The 23332-nt window shown below is 48.8% G+C and overlaps 1 protein-coding gene across 4 annotated transcripts in view; it reads left to right on the top strand.

The window, feature by feature from the left end:
- The window catches only part of MAMLD1 (mastermind like domain containing 1), a 120332-nt gene extending 97501 nt beyond the window's left edge, over positions 1–22831 (top strand). For 3 of the 4 annotated variants that reach the window (XM_029930878.1, XM_029930876.1, XM_029930877.1), the window contains 2 exons: positions 19326–19410; positions 20641–22831. In XM_029930878.1, coding sequence (XP_029786738.1) covers positions 19326–19410; positions 20641–21719 — 1164 coding nt within the window. In that variant the 3' untranslated portion in view covers positions 21720–22831. Of the gene's footprint in view, positions 1–12654; positions 12899–19325; positions 19411–20640 lie in introns of all 4 variants that reach the window. The other variant, XM_029930879.1, reaches the window with a different exon arrangement.
- Positions 22832–23332: the final 501 nt, after the last annotated feature.

The raw sequence follows: 23332 nt of genomic DNA on the forward strand, positions 1-23332 counted from the left end.
CTGGGTAAAAACAATCTTAGACTGCAGGGGCACCTGAGTGTTCAGTCAGTTGAGCATCTAACTTCAGTTCGGGTCATGATCTCAAATTTTGTGAGTTTGAGCCCCACATGGGGCTCTCTGCTGTCAGCATGGAGCCTGCTTCAGATCCTCTGTCTCTCTCTCTCTGCCCTTCCCCTGCTGTCTCTCTTTTCCTCAAAAATAAATAAACATAAAAAAAGAATATTAGACTGCAGTGCAACTCCAAGAAAGGTTCAGCAAAGCCAGTGGAGAGTCCTCAAGCCACAGATGGTGTTGGAAGAGTCTTGTACCTCACAAGAGTGGGCCTGCATTAGTATACCTGCCATGTTCAGTTAATGGCTGGGAGAGAGACTGGGGCCAGATATGGTGACAAAGCCAAAGAGATGGATTCTGGAGGCCATCAGTCAATTATGCCTCCCATGGCAGGAAATCTGTGCCACCTTTAGCACAGCCACCACATCTCTCCTTCAGGAGCTATGACTAGGAAATCTCTTCCCTGAGTCCCTGGTGGACAGACAGCTATAGGAATAGATGCATGGGGTAGAATGAGACTGACTACTTTGGAGAACAAGGCCAAGGCTGGTTTGATTGGTCTGTAGATGGACTGTGCTTCTTCATTGCTTGTTTATTCAGTGTCTGGATTCTTGGTTTCCCCCCCATTTCCTCATTTGTTCTACTCAACCTTTGGCCCCATGTCTAGGAAAATACAACCATATGCATTTGTAAGAAGTTTAAAATGAATTAGCTGGCTGGCTTTAGTTTTTATCCTAAGCATCTAAAGATTCCAAGGCCTTGGAAGTGGGGCAGACTGAAGAGACTAAAGTTATTTGGAAAATAAGCAAATGAATATTCAGCCTCTTGATTACATAAGGAAGAGTCTAAGTTTTGTCTGTCTAGTGCCTAAGAATCACTATTTCTTAGTTGTCTTAGTATGACAAAACCAGAGAACATGAATATTGAAAGAACCCTTGGAGATTGTCTAGTTCAACATCATTTTACAGATGAGGACACAGTGAGACCCTAAAGGGGAAAAGTAGACCAATATCCTTTGGGAACAAACATGTAAAAATTCTCAACAAAACCCTAGGAAAACAACTCTAGTAACTTATGAAAAGGATTAGACACTATGGCCAAGTGGTATCTATTCCAGGAATGCAAGGCTGGTTTAACCTATGAAAATCATTCATTGTAATGAACCATGGTAACAAAACAAGGAAAAACAACAGCAACAAAAAGATCATCTCAATAGACACAAAAGGAAAGAGACATTCTCAAGCTCATAAAGTTAACAGCAAAGCCAAGGCTAAACTCTAGTCACCTAATTTCCAGGCCAGAGCTCTTCATAGTAGTGGGAGTGGGGATGGAAGGTGGAACTAGCCCTTCTACATCCATGCACTTCCCTGAGCCCATATTGAGGAACCCCCCCTCTTGTCCTTCCATCCTGTTCTCACAACAGCCCCTGAAAGTGGGCACTTTCCGCATGAAAAAGTAGGGGTAGAGAGGCCACCTGAGGCCGCCCAGCTGGTGGCCACCCCAAGCACAAGGAGGAACTAAACTTAGATTCCTTCACAGCTCCCCTCATTGATTGGTGCCACTGGATTAACTTGGTTCCATTAGTTTTCACATTATCTACTGCTAAGTCAAATAGATGGGCTTTTTGCTGTGAGCTGGGTACGAGTGTCCTCCAAATTCTCTGGGGGAAGAACCCCTCTCCTGTGCCAGCATGGGACAACGAAGCTGTTGATTTAACCTTGCTGTAATCTGGGCTAAGTGGCCATTTGTATATGCTAATGACTAGAACATCTGTGCAAGGACTCGAGTCCTGTAAGGAAGCACTGGGGAAGCCAGAGGCTTCTGCAGAAGGCTGGGAGGTGGAGGCCAGTAGGGACAAGTGAGGGATGAGGTTGTTCCTTATTCCCAGAGAAGCTGAGGGCCAGGCTAGCCTGGGTTTTAGCAGATCCTAGCCCAATGAGAGCTCTTGCCACTGACTCCTAGCTCTCCCTGCTGGGACAGAAAAAGAAGGCAAACATTTCAGAGAGTCAGGGAGAGAGACACAGCAGAGCCAGGATGCAGTGAAGTGTCTCTTTGTTTGTTTTGTGGGGTTTTCTGGCCTCACACCTGGGCATCTCAGATGGAGCTCTACTGAGGGTCCGGTTGGCCAAGTTGCCTCTGGATGTGTTCACCATGGCCTCCAAAAGCTTCTTCTCTTCAAAAATGCATTTGGAGATCCCACCCGAGAGCCAGGCACTGAGGCTACAGGACATTTCCAGGACTCGAGCCTGCGGACTATGGTGGGGATGTGCTGGCTGTCGGCAGTGTACAAAGCAGGGTTTTCCCAGTACTGCTCTGCCTGTTTAACTCAGAAATATGGGGTGCCTGTTTTTCTTCTTTTTGCTGAGAATCACAGAGAGATTGAAGGAAGTCAACTCTGTATGGGACACCCTCTTCTTTTCTTCTTTATGCCATCTGCTTTGCATATAGATATGTTCCCACCAGGCCATGCATCAACTCTGTATACCCTTCCCACCCTTTTCTTCTTTCCTGACATTTAGACCAGGAAAAGTGGCTTCCTTTGGGGTAAAGGGGTTGCAAGAAGGTACCATGGACTGGAAATCACGAGTGCTGAGTTCTAGTCTCCTCTGACTTGGGGTGAAGCCTTCCCTACCATGAGCCTCAGAGTCCCCACTCACCAGGCAGGGAGTTGGTAGAAAGCAGTATTTCTCTAAAGGTGGCACTGCAGGGTACCACTCCCAGAGACTGAGTCCCTGCAAGAACAGAGACAGCTGCTCTCTGTAGATCTCTCAGACTCTCTGTCCTTAACTTACTTGGCAATCTTTTTCTCTGATTTTTTTATTGTGGTAAAATATACATGACATAGAAATGGTAATTTTTTAGTGTACAGCTCAGTGGTATTAAGTACATTCACATTGTTGTGCAGCCATCACCACCATCCATCTCCAGAACTCATTTTATTTTGCAAGACTGAAAGTCTGTCCCCATTAAACAATACTCTTCATGACACACTCTGCACAGGCCTTGGCAACCACTGTACTTACCTGGCAGGAGGGATACCCTGATCACCAAGGCTGTTTTCCCAGAACAAGGCTTGTCCATTGCTTGGCAATCTTGAGCAAACCATGGACCTCTCTCCATCTACAGAAAATGTTGACTTAAGTAGGTGATCTCTCATTTCCCCTCAAGTTACAAAAGTGCTAGGGTTGTAGAGTGAGGTGTTAACCCCAGGGAGGCACAATGGGTCAGAAGAAGACAGAAGATGAGGCTCTCAGTAAAAAGAAAGTAGAGAATGATGCCCTGCTCCCATAAAGGTTGGGAAACAAGGAGACCAGACAGGTAGGCATGAGAAGGTGGCGTAGCAGGAAAGCATGGGTTTACTTGCAATTCATCTGCACATCCTTGTGGACAAAATCTGGGAAAGGAACCCTGAGCTTTGGAAGTACTTACATTCTTGCCAGGGTTTAGGGAGCCGACACCAGGCCAACCCTAAATCTCATGAAGAGTGTGCTGTGCTAGGTCCTTCCAGTCGTGGCCTAACCCTAAACCTGTGTGACTAGACCATCTCCAGAGAGATGGGAGTGGCAACAGAAAAAAAAATAAGGTCAAAATTCCTAAGAGACTTTTTCTTAACCTGTAAACAATGATTATTTTTTATGAACTTAAGTTGTTTCTTTGATAGAGCATCATATTTTCTATTTACATGATTCCTGGGTTTGTCTAATCCTGGTTTTCTTGAATCCATATGATACATGCAGAAGAGTGTATAAATCATATCATAATAAGATCAACACCCATGTACCCACCAACCAGCTTTAGAAATGGAACATTCAAAATATCTTAGGGGCACCTGGATGGCTCAGTCTATTAAGCATCTGACTTCAGCTCAGGTCATGATCTCTTGGTTTATAGATTCAAGTCCCATGTCGGGCTCTGTGCTGACAGCTCAGAGCCTGGAGCCTACTTTGAATTCTGTGTCTCCCTCTCTCTATATCCCCCCCACCATCCCCATTCGTGCTCTGCCTCTTTCTCAAAATGAATAAACTTTAAAAAAATGTTAATATCTTAAAAGCCTTTTATGTACCCCTCCCACTTCCCAGAGATAACAACTCTCCTGACTTCCAAGAGCCAATTCTAGGAATGCACCTGAAACCCCTTGATGAGCTTTGAGGTCTTCCTAGGTAGATCAGGCAAGCACCTCTCTCTCTCTCTCTCTCTCTTTCTCTCTCTCTCTCTCTCTCTCTCTCTCTCTCTCTCTCTCTCTCGTCTTTTGTCACCAATCTCTTTAGGTAGTTATTGTCTGCATAGATTTCTTCCCATCTATTTTGTGTTGATCCTCATTAGTTTTGATTTTAGATGGGGACCTTGTCATTTCCCAATACATTTTATGATCTCTTGATTAGATTAGAGTAATCTCTTGATTAGAGTAATATGTGTTCTTTGTAGCAAACTTCTAAAGTGCAGGCAAGTATAGAGAAAACACAAATTCCATGGGATAATAAAATATACAAATATATAACATATAATAAGCCAGGAATAACCACTGTTAATATGTTGGAATATAACATTTCATTTTTTTCTGTGCATAAATATGTATGTCACACTACTGGCAGCAAGCTTTGTATATAGCTTTTATTTTATTGTAAAATATAACAACATAGGTGCAGAAAAGTGCGCAAGGCCCATATGTACAATTTAAAGAAGTACAAAGTGAAAACCTGTGTCACCACCGGTTATGTTGAAAAATAGAATGTTGCCACCCCCTGAGTAGACCCCCATGTGCCTCTTGTGATCCTGCCTCTCCTCCCCACAGAGGCGACCACTCTCTTGATTCTGATGTGATCATGATCTTGCTTTTCTATAGAGTTTCCTCACTTATTAATGAACTCTTAAACAAGTAGTCACTTCATTTCGGAGAACTGAGCGGTGAGGACAAGGTAGATGCATAAGCAGCAAAGAACCATAGTGCTGCTATTAGCAGAAGGCTTCCAAAAGAAGAGAAGCTGGGTAGCCCTGGTCGCTGTCTGCCCCCAGCTCCCCTTTTACGGAAGTTGGTGGCCAAAGGCATGATGGACCAGGGCACGTATAGGGCCCACCACCATCAGGAGGCCTGGCAGAGTTATGGGCATGGTCCTGGACACACACTGAAAGTATGGCAGGAGGGGTTGGGCTGCCCTGTGTCTCCTTTCGAGCTCCCCACTTCCTGCAGCCAGTTCCTCCAGCACTAGGCCTAGGTGAACACAGAACACCTCTGTGGGGTGAAGTTCAGTGTCCTCAGCTGATCCAGGCAGCAGGATCTGGAAAGCAGAGCAGGAATTCAGAAGCAAAAGGTCAAGCCAGATCTCTGCCAGGGTCAAGGAGAGGCAGATGCCCACGGACATAGAGTGAGGGAGGGGATCCCCGATCTACCCCATTACATTGGCCACCTCCATCCACTTCACCTCCCTTCCAGAGAAAACATGGGGCTCCTGTTCCTGAACCTGATGAATATTTGGTCATCCAGACCAAGCTGCTTTTCCACCTTTCCCTCTGACATCTTGTGATTCAGCTTCCTCGGGCTGTGTAGTCCATTAACCTTGGTCTAGCCATTCACTGGCTTCGGAAAGTACAGTGCTGCTGTCTTCTCTCCTGTTCTCCTAATCCTCTAGAGATTGTGCCTTTAAAAAATGAAACAAAATTCTTACCACACTTTTTCTGGGGCTTTGGGAGGGAGTGAAGTTAGATGCTTGCATTAAATCTGCTGTCTAAATCCGGAAGTCTCCAAAGGAAATCCTGCCGCTCCCTTCCTCGGTTGCCCGAATATGATGGTTAGTTGGATGGCTCCTTTGGCGCCCTGGGGCCTGTGAGCATTGCTCACTACACCCAGCAAGGAGACGCTGGTGGGGAAAGAATGTGGGTACTCATAAGCGTAAGGATTAGGCTTTGGACACTGCATTTTCAGTATTTGTAATTAAGAGCCTGGAGTTTAGAGGAACTCAGACCCAGGTTTGGTTCCCAGCACTGCCACTTACTTACTGTGTGACTTGGAGCAAGTTACTTTGTTTCTCTGAACCTTATTTTCCTCCATATAAAATGAGGGTGGTTATGGTACCCATCTTTCAGGGTTGCCATGGGGATTAAATGGGATAAAAACTCTAAGGCATTTTATTCAGTGCCTGGCATATTGTACAAGTTCAGTACATCATACGTGTTTACCATCACCATCATCGTCATGAGACAACAGGAGCCTTCCAGAAGCTGTACGAGCAACTAGTGCCACAGGCCTCTCTTGGCTGCTGAGGCTTTAGATTCCAGAGAGCCTTGATGGCCTCCCTTTTACCCAGCCCTTCATGTCCCCCACAGCAGGACTCTAGACCTCATCTTGCTCCTGGGATGATTCCTGGTGGCCCACCTAGCCTGACCAGCCAGTTTTCCTATCTCGTTTCCCAGCATTACTGACGACAGGTGCAGCACTGGCCACACTACAAAAAGTGGCCCACAGAAAATAGCTAGCCTAAATATCAGAAGACTACTGCAGACCTGCTCTGAGCCTCTCTCTATGGGGGATACTGAGGAGTATGCCAGTCTCTAGCCCAGGCGGTTTACAGGCCACCTGCCTACTCATTGGAATTCATGCTGCAGAAAAGATACTTATTCCTTCACTTCTTAATTCGTGTATACATTATTGATTTTGCCTTTTTTGTGTGTACTTGGAGTTTTTTTCTTCTCTCAGCAAAGTAGCAATTTACCAGTTGAACTTAATCCTGTGATTAAATTTCAAGTCTGAGAACTTGATTGACTAAATGAACTTGATTTTGGACCCCATCAATTTTAGTCAGCCCTAGACATTTAAACTTTGAAATATTAAATATATACATTTATAAAGGGGGAAAAAATCCAGCAAAGCTCAAACTTCCAGTTCTTGCATACAGATTACCCTGCTCCAAGGACACTCTAACAAAATGCAAATTTATCAGAAAGCTTCACCCAGTGGGTGGGATTGGTGCTACCCTAGAGTTCTTGGCAGAATCTCTTTAGTGAGCCCTAGCTCCCTCCCACCCTCTGCACTACATGTATCATAACAGAAATGCTCCAACTTGGACTTCTCCTAATTTTGGGATACAGTTGTTGCAAAAAGAACACGTGGGCCACACAGTAGCCAACGCAGCAGCCATTTCACAGCTGTGGACCCCTCACAGCCTTCCAGAATGTTCTTGATGCTGGTCTGCTTGTTATAATAGCAAAGATTTCAGCCGGGCAACTTGATTGAGCAAAACTCAGGGCGGGTTTTGAAGTCAGACAATATCTGGGTTCTAGTCCAGTCTCTGACACTTACTAACAAGTGACCTTGGGTAAGTTGCTTACCCTCTTTGTACCTCAGTTTCCTCATATTTACAGGGGCTTCATCATAGTACCTTCCACATAGGATTGTCCCAAAAATTAATTGGAAGACCCCCCCCAGAAAGGGTTACCAAGAGATGGGAGAGGTGATGGCCCCGTTGAACTGTGTTGGCCAAGCCATGCTTGGAGTAGTACGTCTGATTCTAGGCTAATCCCCGTACAATTCTTAGGACACCACATAGAACATTGTAACAGTGCTCAATATATGGCAGAGGTGTTATTGTTAATGAGGACTACTGCTCACGAGTCTTCAGAGAGTTCATGCAATAGGCAGGTACTACATATGTGTTAATTCAAGGAATCTTCATAATCCTCACCACTCTATGATATACTATGACCTCTCTTTTACAGGTGAGGAAGTTGAGGCACAGAAGAGCTAGTAACTTCCTCACAATGACATAGCTAAGAAATGGCAAGTCCATAACCCCAGCCCAGACCTCTGTCTCCAGAGCCCACATGCACTCTTAGCCACTATGCCAAAAAGCTGTGCTTGGAATCCCAGTACTGTGGGCAGCAGCCACACATGGCTATTTAAATAAATTTAAGTCAATTAAAAGTAAATAAAATTAGGAATTTGGTTTTCCATTTGCAGTAACCACACTTCAAGTGCTCACTTGCCATGTGAGGCCCATGGCCACTATATTGGACAGCGTAGGTATAGAACCTTCTTTCATTTTTGGGAAGATGGTTCAACATCATCTCAGAAAGTTCTGTTCAACGGTGCTGCTTATAGAGCTTCTGGGATTTTATTCCTTTCAGAATCCCAGACTTGAGTTGTACAGCTGTCTTGTATTATTATTAACAGACGTGTGGTTGTGATATATTGAACTCCCATTTGCACTTGACTAAGGAGGGAAATGGCAAGCAGAAAACCAAGAAATCTAACTTATATTACATTTGTCCTGTTTTCCCAATGCATTACTTCAAATTTACAAAATTGTCCTCTATCACTTCTGTTTGGCACATAGGGACATTCACCAATACGACCAAAGATTCAGCTTCTTTCACAGCTCTACCTTGACCTCTTTGGGCTATCTAAATAACATTTAGTGCCCTAGTACATTCATCTCAACAGGTAACGAACAACTAGAGCTGGCTTCTGAAGTCTGCCCAGCTCTTGAAGGATCCTGGACTCTGAGAGTCACTGGCATTTGTGCCACGTCTCCAGGTCCTTCTATTGGGTTTTCTCTGCTCACATTTGTCACATGGTTAGTAAAGGACAGAGAAAAGAAAGAAAGGAGTTCAAGATTCATTGCCTGAATTCCTCGATGATGAGGTCAAGAAATCTTCAAGCTCCCAGAAGCTGGTGGAATTATAGTACACAGCTATAACCTTGTGAATACACATGCATGTCCTTCTGAATCTCCATGGTGGAGAAGATGAGACCAATATATAATCTAGCCAATCATTTATAGAGTTATAATAGCCATCCACTTCTTGCAAAGCAGCTGAATGTCTGAGGAGGTTAGTCATAACCTTCACTTCATGCCCCAGAGCCCGTTTGAGCTACAATGATGTCACAGAATAGCCAACAAGGTGGAGTTACTCCAGTGTAAATGAAAGAGGACTCCTTACTGTTCTTCTTCATGTGCAGAGAAGGAGCCTCTATACTTTTAAACTCAGGAGTTGCTTGTGTTTTAGCCATGCTGTAAATCAGATCCGGGTCTGTACCCCACCTTGCCAATGTGTGCCCTGGGTAAACATATCTCTACTTCTTTGTCTTGTAAAATAGCCACAGTCTCAAATGCATATATGCACAGTTCAGTGCCCAGTACACAGTGTGTGCCCAGTAAATATCTTAGCTGATGTTATTTTTATGGCGTGGTTATGATTCTTCTCTGTTCTATTGATGGGTTTCGTTAACGCAATAGCATTGAAAGGGCTGAGTATATGTGCTTCAATGAGGGTCAAGGCTCCGTGTGTCATTAATGTTCATCCCAAAAAGAGACCAGTATGGTTCTTACCAGATTACCATCTCCCAAGGGCCCGAGATATCATGCCAAGTACATAACAGAGTAAGGTCAGTTGGATTTTGACTATTTACCAAGCCCCTGGCACAGGCTCAGGCACTGCCTGGGCACCAGAAGGATTCAGAGATACTTAAGGCCTGGCCCAGCAAGGATGTGAAGTCAGCCCCAGGTGTTCAGCCACAGGAGCTGGGTTGAAGGAGAGGCAGAATTCCCAGGGTAGAGGGGCTGGATCTCGAAGGACATGCAGGATTTCCAGAGTGAAAAGTTGGGGAAAGGGCATTCCAGGATGGGTGAATCAAAGGAACAAGCTCAGAGGGCTGGACACACAAGGCAGCCTGTCTGGAGAGATCTGATGACCTCAAAGAAGATTTTGCCATGACTGGAGAGTAGAGTGCATCACACTAGGGAACATGAAACCTGGCTGCCAAGACGACAGGAGGCCAAGGTTATGGACAGCCCTAAGAGCAGAATTTAGCAGGGTGTGCTTGCATCTCTAGGCAGCTGTAAGCCATTGGAGGGATTTTTAGGGGGAGGGACCGTTGGCCAACCTCAGTCCAGCAGGCTCTCTCACAACCATGGAAACCTCAGGATCCAGGGAATTGAAAGGATGGGAGTTGTGTGAAATTGGGCACTGCTCTCAGACACTATCCACTCTATAGTCTAATTCTCCGGTATCTGGAGTCATGTGGAACCTGCCAGTCTAAGAGCTCATGACCATGCCTATCAATTGTTCATTGAATAGCTTTTCTCAGATTTTCAGTGATTCCAAAGAAAGAGATGGATTTACCTTACATTTGAAAACCTCAAGGAATTGAAATGTCCCTAACAACCATTTCTTTGAAAGTTGGGCCTCACACTTACAGGGTATGTGATAAGCAGGGTTTCTTTCTAAACCAAATAAAACAGAGGAGACACATGAGCATTGGTTATGAAGCTAGTCAGTCAGAGTCAAGATTGAATCTCATGTATTTTAGTTATTTTGTTTTTCAACTGGGGATTACATTGGTCCGCCAAGTGCCTGCTCCCATTCTGCTCCACTTGAATAAGTGGCTCCAGGCCCACTCCCAATTGCTGCCGAAATAGAACTACCCACACCGTTGGGGCATCTTCCGCCGCTGGTAATTTCTATGTGCCATGTGCAGTTTTTTCTGCCTGATGAACTACTGAGGCACTACAAGCGTATGTTAACGCTGATGGGGGGTCCTGTTTCTTGACCCATCACTAATATCCTACAAGTCACATGAAGCTACCAGGGATTCCTGAGCTAAAGCTTAAAATGCTTCAGTTCCCTACAAATAAGCCCTATTCATCGTTTTTCAGATGTGTCGTCATGGAACGGGCAAGTAATCAGAAATCTAGTGATATTTGCATTTGGGGGTTGTGAAAACTCCAGTGTGGCCATAAAATGGTGCATAAAATTATCAAGGAGCTAGGTGTGCAGGCACTAAGAATTGTCAGCTGTAGAAAGCAACCTTTATGTTCATGTCCCTGATGACTTTGCTGCAAGGACAAACTGAAGCTTGAAGAACTGGAGCCGCAGATGGCCAGGGGGCTGAGCTCTGTACTAGTGAACTAGCCAAGAGGAGGGGCATGGGGCCCTGAGCAGGTGGTGCACCATCAGAATGATGAGGAGCTTTTCTTTGTGTTGTTTTTTTAGGGGGATTGTATCTGTCTGGGATGAGTGTACTCTCAGAAACTCTCTGGATAGAATGTCTTCCCAATCCCCTCTTGAAGTCTTTATAATTTGTTCTCAAGAATTTGTACAGAGCACCCTTGTAAAACTTTGAACTTTTCTAAATGCTTCATTTGAATAGTTTCTACATTTCAAAACACATATTTGTGTTTGGTAAGTTAATAACTGAACACACACACACACCACAGTAAAGTATGTGTGGGTTTGGGAACCAGGCAAACCTGAGTTTGCATCCTGCTCTGCTACTAACTAGCTGTGTGACATTGGGCAACTTAGTTAACCTTTCTGGGCCTCAAAGTCTTCATCTGTAAAATAAGGTCAATAGTAGTTCCTGCCTCATAGACAGCTGTTTAAAGGACTGAGTGAGACTGAATATTGAAAGCACTTGGGTCAGTGCCTGGTGCATAGCAAATGCTCCATAAATTCAGTGGTGGCAATTTTTAGTGTTATTTCAAATGTTACATCCAAATATCTACTGGCCTGTCATCTGTTGCACAGATCCATGCACAGTAGGTGCTTAGTAAGTGCTTATTGCAATAAATTGAATTGATTCCAACTGTTTAGCTTAGTTTGGGGGGATAAAGATTTCCCTTTCTACTGGAGTGATAGGAGACACAGATGGTGCCTTGCAGCCTCGGTGTTACAGCATGAGAATGAAGAGGCTGTACCACGTAGAAAGAAGAGCTCGTGGAGTTAGGCTTCGCCCTGGTCCTTTCGGACACCACTGTTGCCAGGCGCTTGGTGTGTTCATCAGGATGTCAGGGCTGTATCAGCAGCTCATCTGCGTCCTGAAATGTTCTCTGACATGGTTATCAAGTGTGAGGTTTTTAAATTGCCTTTAGCTGAAAGAATTGGGTCATATGTTCAATTCTGGTGAAATCCCTGTCATCTAAAACATGACAGAAAGGAAAGGTGCCCCCCCACACACACACACACAGGCACAAGTCCCAATACCTTGGTGCCCTGCTAAGGTGAAGTGCAATGAGGGCTACAGTTCAGGACCTGGCTGTTGTGGGATTTACATTTGACTGTTTGGTTTTGCACTCACCATTTGGTTTTGCAGATTCCTCAGCATTTCTACACACACAAACCTACAAACCAGTTTAGAACTGTGTGCTCTGTTAGGTGGGTGGGGGGCGGTAAGGGGATGGGAGGGATCGGGATTGGTCAAGGTCATTGCCGATGAACCAGCTATGTGACCTAGCTTTCCTCCCATTTCCAACAAGACAATGACTGATCAAGGCAGAGGATCCTTAACTGAGATCCATGGATGGGTATTAAGTGTTCAGAAAACCCCTGAAATTATATGTAAAATGTTGGTGGGCCGGGAAAGGGGAAACACCACTGGGAGTACTTTTTCTGTGGAGAGAGACCATAGCTTTTAATGGATTCTCAAAGGAGTTTGTGACCCATGACAATTAAGAGCTCAAAGCTGTTTCATTCTGTTGCCCTAGACTGGTTGGTGTGTATAAGCACCACACTCACAGGACCCAGCTAGGCAGGCAGTCATGGCAGTGACAAGATCAGTCAGGACCATTTTATGGCCAAACAGCTGATGGATTGTTCAATCGGTTGTTGTAGACTCATGTAGACAAAGCCTGCAAGTTTGGGGAAGCCAGGCCCCCCCAGGTCAGCCTCGGGCGACAGCCCCCATCATGCCAGGCCCTGGGGAGTGAGTCCTTCCTGCCCGGCAGCTCCTTTGCTCATGAGCTGGCCCAAGTCACCTCCTCGTACAGCACCTCAGAGGCAGCGCCCTGGGGCGGCTGGGATCCGAAGGCCTGGAGGCAGGTGCCTGCTCCACTACTGCCTAGCTGCGACGCTGTAGGTAAGTCACTTCCCCTGAGCCTCGCTTTCTCATCTGTCAAATGGGGCACAGTTCCCTGCTCAGCCTGCCCGCCTGCCTCACAGGGTTGTTGGGAGGAACACAGGAGGTGACAGCCCATAAAGCTCTTATACACTTATGAGGGATTTCTAGGGCTTTCTCTACTGGGTCCCAGCCCATCTTTGGCAAAGAGACCACCCAAGCAAGCAGAGGGCTCCAGGCGCCTGAGCCTCACCTCCAGGGCAATGAGTCGGGGTTACCCCAGTTGCAATTGCTCCCTCCCTGTGCTACGCCTTCCAGCACCCTGAGCCCTTGCTTGCCTGTCTGTCCCTGCGGCCAGACTGTGAGCCCAAGAGGGACAGGGCTCTGCTTCTGCACCTCTGGATACCCCCCCATTACTTGCCTGCTATGTACCTATCTGGTGCTCAGGAACTGCCTCTCCTGCCAGCAATCTGATATGGACTCTGCACCCCACGGTGTTCTCTGACCCCACTCAAGACTCATGCACCCTAGAAGTGGGAAGCTGGATCACCCCACGGGAAGCACCCCACTGCTGGAGGAGAGCAGACAGAAGGAAGCCAAGCCAAGCCTGTCCACAATGGCTGTGAATGTGGATCATCACCCTGGAGTCTAGAAGGAATGGTTTGACTTGCCCTGAAGAGTCACATTAGTGGTGGTAGGAGCAACATGGTGGATGACAGCCAGAGCGGGCCTTTGCAGAGAATATCATTTAGGTCATGGAAATGTTCCGGCACATAAAATATCAGTGTGCACAGGATGTCCTCCCTATCTGCAGGAAAAAATTGACAAAATGAGCATTTGCTAAGTGATAGTGATCAGAAGATGGTCATCAAGCTGAAAGGGCTCCACGATTCTGGTCTTTAATGGAAATTCTGCTTTGGTAGGTACGGCCTTGTTCTCCTTATCCCACCAACCCCAGCCAAGAAGAACAAGCAGTGCCTTTTGCTCAAGGTCTGTTGATTACTGTCTTTTTCCCCTTTTCTTTGTGTGCTCTCAGAGTCACCATGCTCTTCAGCCTTTTGCTCTTCAGCTGAAACCTGAGAAATTATGGCCAGCACAAAGCTGCCAGGAAAACAGAATTGGCAAAAGTGCATGGGGATATGGTCCACTCGGGATGTCACTGTTCCACTTTAGTCTTCCCTGCCTTTCCCTTTCTTTAGAAGTTAAACTTTGAGAGGGCTCCCAGCTAGCCTGCCTCAAATTCCTATCCCCTACCTTATTTTGTCTCTTCCCACGGCAACACCTTCCACCCAGTAGTGGAGGACCAGGTAGATACTTGGTCCCGAATTCTTTCCTAAGAAGCTCTGGAAGTTGGACCCTCCTGGGTGGCTTTGAGGGACAGCGCCTTTCCAGCTGAGCCCATGACTCAGGAAGGCCAGACTCAGTGTGAGACGCAGGACACAAGCACCACAGGGGAAGAAGAAAGGCGAGCTGCAGAGACATTTGTTTCCTCTGCCCCAGGACCATTCCCAGAATTGAGGCCAAGCCCTTCCGGGACCAGGCAGCCCTGAAACCACCGAGACGGAGGAGGAGTCAGAATAGAGTTCATGCAGTTGGGGATCCCGTGCAAAGACAGAAAGCCGGAGAGTGGGGAAAAAAAACCACGCTAAAGCTCTCTGCTGTTTGCTTTTGACCACATTGATTTTGTGAAGTCCCCAGTGACAGCCTCAGATGGATTCAGACCCAAGGGCAGCAGTGTCTCCACTGGGGGAGGCCTCTGGCTCCCACGCCAAGGGCCTGGAGGGGCACAGAAAGATCCTAGCAGACCACTGCTGCCCCAGGCTTCACCTATCGTAGAGAATGGCGTGGCAGGTTCTGATTTACCCTCAAGGTCACATGCCCTGACCCAAGGTTTCTGCCATGTCTGCCCACTCTCAAGCCCTTCACTCTGTCGTTATCTTCTTTAGAAGATGTGTCACCATCTCAAGTGATCTTCTTTGATTGATTTATTTGTATCTTGTCCATTTCCCCCTCCCTTATAAGCTCCGGAAGAATGAGAAGCCCAGTGCTATCCCACAAGAAATGTTTGTCCACTGATTGACAGAGGGACTAACTGAGCTACTAAGTAAACCTTGTCTTCCCATCTGGTCCTTGAGCATGTTCACTATGGGGGCTCCAGAGCCACTGAGACCCACATTTCTCTGGGTGAACTCTGGGCCAGGAAGGGGATTGACCAAAGGCAACTGAAAAGAATGGATGTTCGGCAACCCCCCCCCCTGCTCCCCAGATCTTGGCCTCAGTGGTCCACAGAGAGAAGTGGCCCAATGGCACAGTCATCATTCCCATCATTCTGAAGGTCTTCAGGAGAACAGTCATGGGTTCTGAGAGTTAGGAGGAACCAGGAAACTCTGAACCTCCTTTGTCATTCATTGTAGGAAGCCTCTATGGTTTCCAAAGGATGCGGTGGAGGATTGTAGCCGAAAAGAATCAACACCTCCTCAAACAGGGCTCCCGATGGAAGTATCTGACTGCCTTAATCCATAGGCCATGGCGAGCCAGAGCCCATGGGTGTCAGGGGACACCACCGCCATGGGTGCAGGGGTCCCAAGAATTTCAATCTTGATTTTATAGTCTCCAGGCAGAATGCTGTCTTCTTGTCATTTCAAAGGAAAAGTCAGAAAGGTGGGTGAATTGTTTCCAAATCTGGCTTCTAGAAACTACAAAAGAAGGTTCTTTTCCTAGTGGAGTAATTAACAAACAAACCTACACAGTAGAACTCATTAACCTTTGAACCTTTAAGGTAGTTGAGTGCCTTCTGCTGCCTGCCAGGTTGGCTCCCTGTGGGGACACTCAGGGGGCAGGTCTGCTTGGAAAGGAGGCCTAGTTACCTAAAAGTGGAAAAAGATCTCTCCTTCTCCCTTCCCTCCCCTCCCTTTCTGCTCCCCTTCTCTCTCTCCCCCACCTCTTCTCACCCTCAATGTGCTCCACAAAACAAGGCTTTGGGCCATTCCCTGCCATCCCCCAGGAGCTATTCCTTTGGAATCCCCTTCTGAGTCAGAACGCTCTCCTCCTGTGGGGTCCTGGGGGGTGGGGAATAACTTCAGTCTGAATATGGCTGAAATCCAGAAACCCTTTGTAGGCTTCTGTGCATGAGTCCTGCTGGCCATTTGCCCTTCTTCCTCTCCTCCACCCCCATCCAGTTTAGAGTCTGTCTGTCTGATTAAGGGGTTGGATGTGTCAACCACTTTCCCTGCAGTGGCGACGAAGCATCCAGGTGATTCCACCGGGCCTTCTAGGGCACATTCACTTGCAGTGGCTGAAGGGTGAAGCTGACACAGCGTCTGGCCTGGCCTGCTGGAGGGGACAGCGGTGCGATTTGGGCCAGCCCTTTGTCTCTCTCTTTCTCCTGCCTAGCACACACAGAGGCAGCACTAGCCTTTTCACTAGCCCCCAGAGATGGGTGAGGGCTTTGTAACTTCCTGGGCATCAGTATGAAGCATCTAGAAAGGCAGCCCCAGTAATTCCAAGGTTGCCATCCTGCCTGAGACTTGTCTTTGAATGTGGTACCTTGGCCAACGGGGCCTGGGAGGAGGGGTGACAGGGAAGAACCGAGGCCCAGGTTCTCTGGGAGACTTCCTGCTGGCCCCAGCCAACATGACCACCGGGGGGCAGCACAGCTGGGCTCACACAGTACTCACCTGACACTGCTCTGCCGGTGTCACCTGGCACAATAGGACGGAGTGCCATGACAACTACAGCACTAGAAAAATGAGTCATTTGATGACCTCCTCCATAACCATGCTTATGAAAAGCCACAGGTTGCCTGGGCCATCATTCACAAGTGTCTGTCACTAAGCAGCAACTTTCAGCCATCACTTCCTCCTGGTCACTGAAAACATTTGTCATTTCCTGTTTTCTCCATTTTCCAACGATTCCAATTGTCAGTGTCAAAAGGCAACAACTGTTTTCTTGGGGCTTATCTTTGGAGCACATTGATTCCGAACAAAGGATGGGGGCCTCCGTCTGCAAAACAAAGGAAGCAGCCTCCCAGGGAGGCCTCCTCTGCCAGGGCCAACAGGACCAGGCCAGGAACAGAGGGCTGCCTTGCCTCTGGAGGCCCCAGCCCACTGAAGAGACTCCTGCTTGATGGTGGTGGCCCAGGACGCCGGAGGCCCAGCCCCACAGGCTGGGTGGCACCATGCTATGTAAACTTGGGACTTGCATAGCCATGCCACCGACCAGATTTTCCCTTAAACTCGGCAAGGTCCGGATTTTGTGCCTCCTTGGATGAACACTGGCCAACATCCCTTGGTCCCTGTAAGGCTGGACTGTTCAAGAAGCACTCTCTTTTATCTAGCCAACACCACCCAATTCCTCCACTCCTTGACCCTTGCTCCAGCCTAGCCTTCTCTTTTATTTCCCATGGGTGTCTTTCCTCTCTACCTTCTTCCCTTTGGACTCTTCTGCCCTTCCCCAGCTTTTTCTTTGGTTGTGTTCTGTAGCCTCCACCTGCCCCCTACTCCCCACCCTACCCCCACCCCTTGTAAAACTGTGTTCTTTGAGAAAACTAATGGGGCAGATGGTGGAGATGGGTTTAGGGTGGGCGTTGACCCAGCCAGCCACAGGAACCAGACCCCAGAAGCAGCTGGTCCCCGGAAGCAGTGGGCTGGAGAGGCTGGAGAGGCTGGAGACGCCAGAGCATTTGGTGTGCCGTTGAGACACACGGCACTTCTTAGCCATATCACATTGGGCATGGCATTTAACCACTCTGAGCCTCAGATGTCACATTAGTAAGTGGGAGGCTGTGGATCTTCTGCCCAGATCTTGGCCAGCTGGTATAAGGATGGAAGGGAAGAACAGAAGTGAAAGTGGTGGCCCAGGGTGAAAGGGCTGCCTTCAGAAAGCCTGTCTGCCCCCAGTGTGGCAGGCAGAGCCTAGCTTCAATGCCCTACTTCCTGCCTCAGGCAGCCACGTGACCCCTGTGTTGCTCTGTGGCCAGATCTCAACTGGAACGACGTAGTGGTGCTGACCTCAAAGATGACGTGAAAGAATGGGTGTGGGCAGCTCAGTACAGTGAGCACATGTGGGCTGGCCCTGGGCACCCCATGCTCTAGCAGGAAGAGGGCAGCTCCACGGGCTGCCTCAGGAGCAGCTCCCCACCGCCCACATCCAGCTGCCCCAGTGGAGAAGAACAAGAACCCAGACAGGAAGCAGGCTAACTGCAGGATGGTGAAATCACTCCTGGCATAGTCTGCCCAGTTCCTTGTGTCTGTCCTCTGTCTTGGCAGAAACCGAAGCTGGGAACTGCCACGAGGCCTGGGAGCCCAGCACTCTCCCTAAGCGATAGCCCCACTGGGTGCTGAAAAACGGGCCTCGCTGGGCAGCCCATGTTGTAGGTCAAGTCCTCCGTCATCTGGAGTGCGGGGGTGCAGCTAAAATGTGGACTAAGGGGTGGGAGCTGCCTTGGTTGTTGGGAACAGGCTTCCTGAGAAGGGGAGAGAGAGGGCAGTGGGCGAGATCTGGGTGTCACCTGGCACCGAATGGCTGAGGGTCTCTGGGCGAGTTGTGCCTCTGGGCCCTCATCCTGTTCTCCACTGTCTCCTTGAGCCACCCAGACTCAGTGCTGAGACTCCGCCCTGAATCTTGGCTCTTCCCCCAGTCCACCAGCTGCCCCCTGAGAGGGAGATAGGAAGTTTGTCCCAATTGTCCATGCTAAAGCCTGGCAGGAGAATGATGGGAAGTGGGCAGTGAGTGGCTACTCGGGGTAGCAGACAACACATTTATCTGACCGTGTGATCATCCTGCTGTTCGTGCCAGGACCACCAGGAAGGAGCCCTGAAGAAACAGGGTACCCACCACCACATAGCCCAGAATCTGTTCTGCCTCAGCTACAGCATCCCTGGTTCACTTAGCCATTCCTTGTCTGTGTGGTTCCAGGTCTGAACCCTACCCCTATTGCTTAGTGTCCTCAGATTGCAGCCAGTTTATCTGGGTCTCCTTGAGGCTGGCATGCCCAGACTCTTGTCAGCACTGTAGACATGTTCTGGCCAAGGCAGAGGAGTGTAGGACTGTCACCTCCCTCCTTCTACATACTCTGCTTCTATTAATGCAGCCTAATGTTACATTTGCTCTTTTGGTGACCACATCTCACTGCTGGCCCATCCTGAGCAGAAAGACATCCAAAATGCCTGAATCTTTTCTCTGTGTGCTGTTGCTGTTAAGCTCTGTCTCTCCCACCCCCATCCTATGCTGTCACAGTTGATTTTTTAACCCAGGTGCAGAATCCTACTTTTGTTTATACCTGTGGAATTTTGCTCGGGAGGGTGGGGCATGCATGCAAGTGTGTGTTGATGTGTTCACTCATGCTTTCTGCTACACCAAAGCCAAGTCCTGGGCCCCCATGCTGCAATCCCAAGGCCAGATTTCTTGGTAGCCACTATCTAACACATCTTTTTCATCTTCTGTTTAGCAAGAGAAACAGAGATCAGGTCTTACGGCAATGACCCCTGAGCAGCGGAGTGCATACATTGCCCAACAGATGAGTCAATTTCAAGGTAAGCAGTTAAGGTCATTGTTCCCAAAGGGGCAGGCTGGGGGTGGGGGGGGTGGGGGAAACAATTCCCCAATTCACTCCAGACTAACCTATTACTGTCAGTGTTTCTGACAGCACCGAGGGAGAGGGGGAGGTCTGCAACTCAGTTAAATAGCACCCAGTGTGGATCCCACATTGAAAGCTTCAGTAGGATCCCAATTGAAAGCCAGGTTTTAATGACTCTAAAACCACTGCTTATTCCAAGATATTAATTAAACTGCATCAGGCCCCTTAAAGTAGTTATTCTCAAAGGGAGAAAGGCACACTCCCAGGTTCTTATCCTGTTCGCCCCTCACCACCCCCCCAGCCACGGCTGGAGGGCCCTTATCATGCCTGAGCCAGCGCTCAGGTGTGGGCAGTGGGGTAGGGGTTGAGGTCGCTCTTCCTCAAAGGGTCTGCTGCAGAGGTTGCCCGAGCCTCCACAGACAGCAGGGGTCCCGACCCTACCATGGCAGCTATGAACATACTCAACATTTATTGGCCACAGCAGTTAACAAGAAAGCCAGGCATGGTTCCCACTTCGTGGAACTTCCACCCGAGCTGGGAAGATGTGTGAAGCCGTTCTTACCAGTCAGTGGAGTGACCTTGCGCTGGGCCAAGAATGCTCTCACCTGGTGCGCAGGGGAAGCCGCCTGCCCTCTAACAGGTGGTTAGCATCGTGGTTTTAGCCCAGCGCCACCTCCATTCTTTGCAAAAACCCCTCTTCCTTTGGGCCTGACACCAGCTGAATGTCCCCCCTGCCCAAGCTGGAGTGCCATGCCAAGCATACTTCAGCTGCAGTGACAGGACAGACAAGTTCCAGGAAGGCCAGTGGCAAGGGGTGGACAACTGTCAAGCGTGTGCAGTGTCAGGCCTGTGTACAGAGTGCTGAGTATAAAAACAGACTGAGCCTTGTGGGGCTTACGATCTACCTGAAAAGACAGACCAATAAGCTAGCATTTTCAGTCCAATTGGATCTTCTCTCGGCGTGTGCGTGGGGAGGGCTGGGGGCACAGGCCCGGGGAGTCTTGCAGGGCTCCCCAGAAGAACTGCAGGCCAGGCTGAGGGTGGAGCAAGACAGGGAGTTGAGAAGAGTTGAGGAGCTGAGAACAGAAGGCAAGAGGTCAGTGCTGGGCCAGTAGCTCCCTACCAGCAACTGCAGCCCAAGTTAAAGGTGACGGTGGAACTGACCTCCACTTCTCCCTTTCTGTAGCCGTCCAAGAACAAGTCACCTCCAAGTGTAGCCAGACTGAGGCAAGTCCCCCATCCAGCCAGCCTATGATGCCACCCAGAGCTGGACTCCTTCAGAACAGCCTGAGTCCAGGAATGATCCCACCCACCAGGCCCCAGAGCCACGAGGGCCTGGGTGTGATCTCATCGACTCCGGGCAAGCAGCAAGGAATTGTCAACTCCAATCCCCTGCTTTTGGTACCCTCACACTCGGGCCTGAATCCCTTAAGCAGCCTCGGTTCTGTGTGTCGTCGTCTGAAGATTCCCAAGGCCACCCCCTCAGGAGTGCCCCTGCCCCCAAGTCCCCACCAGCTCAGACAGCCCTGTGTGCCAAGAATGCCCGCAATGTTTAACAGTGCTGCATGGGCGGCGGCGGCAGCCAGGACCACAGTGGTCTCGAGGGAGCCGGCCCTGAGCCGTGTAGATAATAGCATCCAACATTTGGACAGCAACTCCATCTTCACCAAGGCACCCACAACAGTCCCCATGGTAGCCCCGACATTTCCACCGCATCAGGCACTTGCGCCCCCCAATCAGGTGACTTCAGGAGGCAGGTCTGGCCATAAAGTGAGTGTGGCTCTGGTTGACCCCAGCTTCAGCCTGCTGGGCACCCAGAACCTCAGGCAGAGCCCAGTGCGGGGTCCTGTGCCTGCGCTCAATGCCACCAAGTCCCTCCAGCAGGGAATGGCCAGCTTTGGTCCCATGAGTCCCATACATGGCATCGAGCCGCCAAGCTATGTGGTCGCTGCCACCGCCACTGCCGCAGCCTCTGCCGTCGCTGCCAGCCAGTCCCCAGGTCCGTTCACCAGAATGGGCAGCCCCCCTGCGCTGGCACCCTATGACTTTCTGCCCCTGCCCCAGCCCCCGCCCTCACTAAATGGTCTGATCTCACCCCATGACTGCAGTGAGGCGGATTTCATTGAAGCTCTGTTGCAAGGCCCCGGTGCCAGCCCAGAGGAAGGCTGGGTGTGCAACCTGAGGCTCATAGATGACATTTTGCAAGAGCACGCCACCACCCACGTGCTGCCACCCAGAGCGCTGGGAGGCTTTAAGTGCCCGTAGAAATCCCCCTGCTGACACCGCTTCAGGCAGTGGCGCGGAGCCATAGCAAATCCGCAACCCGCCCCACAGCCACACACTTGTTGCCTCATCATGATTTGAGTGGCAGCAGCCTGCCATCATCCCTCTCTCTACCTGTGACAAAATGGAAAGCTGGTGATTTTTCAAGCTACCTGTACATATTTGAAAATTTTGTAAATGGTTTTCCTAAACGTTAATGACAGAAGTATTTATACTTCATTTTGTGACTTTGTAAATAAAGTGACGGCTTTTGTTTCAGTAGAGTTGTGTTTATTATGCATTGTTTGTGTTTATTATACATTGTTGCAAATATGCAGGCTGTGTTCTTCGACCCAGCGGCTTAAGCGGCTACCTTGTTAAGCTGGTTGTTAAATCCAAGCACTACCTTAGAAGCCAGGTGGTTGTCACTTATGGTTTTGATGTAATAACACGTGTGGATGTGACCAAGAGGCATTGTACAAACTGACAAATGCCAAGTAGAAACCCCTTGGCCATTTATTGCCGTTTTCACTAAAAATTCTATCGTGTTGTGTGATTCTTAAACTCTTTCTCAAACCCCTTGGTCTCCGCTGGCTCTTTCCTGATGCGCATATTGCAGCTTTACAAGTGCCCCGCAGGGAATTTGCCAGGGGGCTGAGTTCTGCAGATTTGGGAGGGGTGAAAAGAGAGCCTGTGACCTGAACACTGGCTGCCCTGTCCACCTTGAGGATCTAGAGTGTCCTCAGGTTCACACTTCTCCAGTGCTAGGCACCTTGCAGGGTGGAAGGCAGATGCACCTGGTCTAAAGCCCTTCAGTATTTGTTTTCATGTAAGGTCTGTTGTTGGGGGTGGGGGAATGGGAGTTTGTAAACATTAATAGTTGATTTGGGGTTTGTCTTTGATGGTTTTTAATCTGCGATTATTGTCATGTATATTTAAGTGTCTGTTTTAGAAAACCCACACCTGTCCTGTAAACTTTTTCTCAGTGTCCCGACTCTGTATGATCACATTTTAATTGCCACCTCCTATTTCGCCTTTACATTTGAGATCTGGCATCTGTTTCAAGCCAGTGCGTTTTTCCTTTGTTCTGTAATAAACAGCCAGGAGAAAAGTGACTCTATGTTTTCATTTTCAAGGGAGCATTCAGTAGTTACAAAGCCTGCTGGGGTCTCTGGTTCTTCCAGAAGCTACTTGTGCGTTGTGGGCCGCGCAGACCCTGCCCCCAGGGGTGAGGGGTAAGAAGTGTGTGCTGCACGCTCTGCCATCAATTTGCATCACAGCACGGAAGCAGGTCATTCTTCTACTCCAGCTCTTCATTTTACAGAGAGGGAAACCGAGGCCACTGAACCAAGTGCACTGGGGGCAGGGAGCAGGGGGAAACTCGAATCACCAATGTAGACACTGCACCACCATCCTCTCACCCTGAGAGGCTAACAGACCCAATTAAAGATCTGTACTCTTCCCATTTAAGAGACACCCATGTAGGGCAGCGAGGCGGGAGGCGGTCGCTGAGGCAGTCTGCCGCACGCACGGGAGAGAAGTCCTGTCACTTCACAAAGACACCCCAGGGGAAGAGGAAGTTCCCGCCTCCACTCCACCACCTCCCCCAAAGCCTA

The sequence above is a fragment of the Suricata suricatta genome, chromosome X (genome assembly GCF_006229205.1).
Source record: "Suricata suricatta isolate VVHF042 chromosome X, meerkat_22Aug2017_6uvM2_HiC, whole genome shotgun sequence".
Taxonomy (NCBI): domain Eukaryota; kingdom Metazoa; phylum Chordata; class Mammalia; order Carnivora; family Herpestidae; genus Suricata; species Suricata suricatta.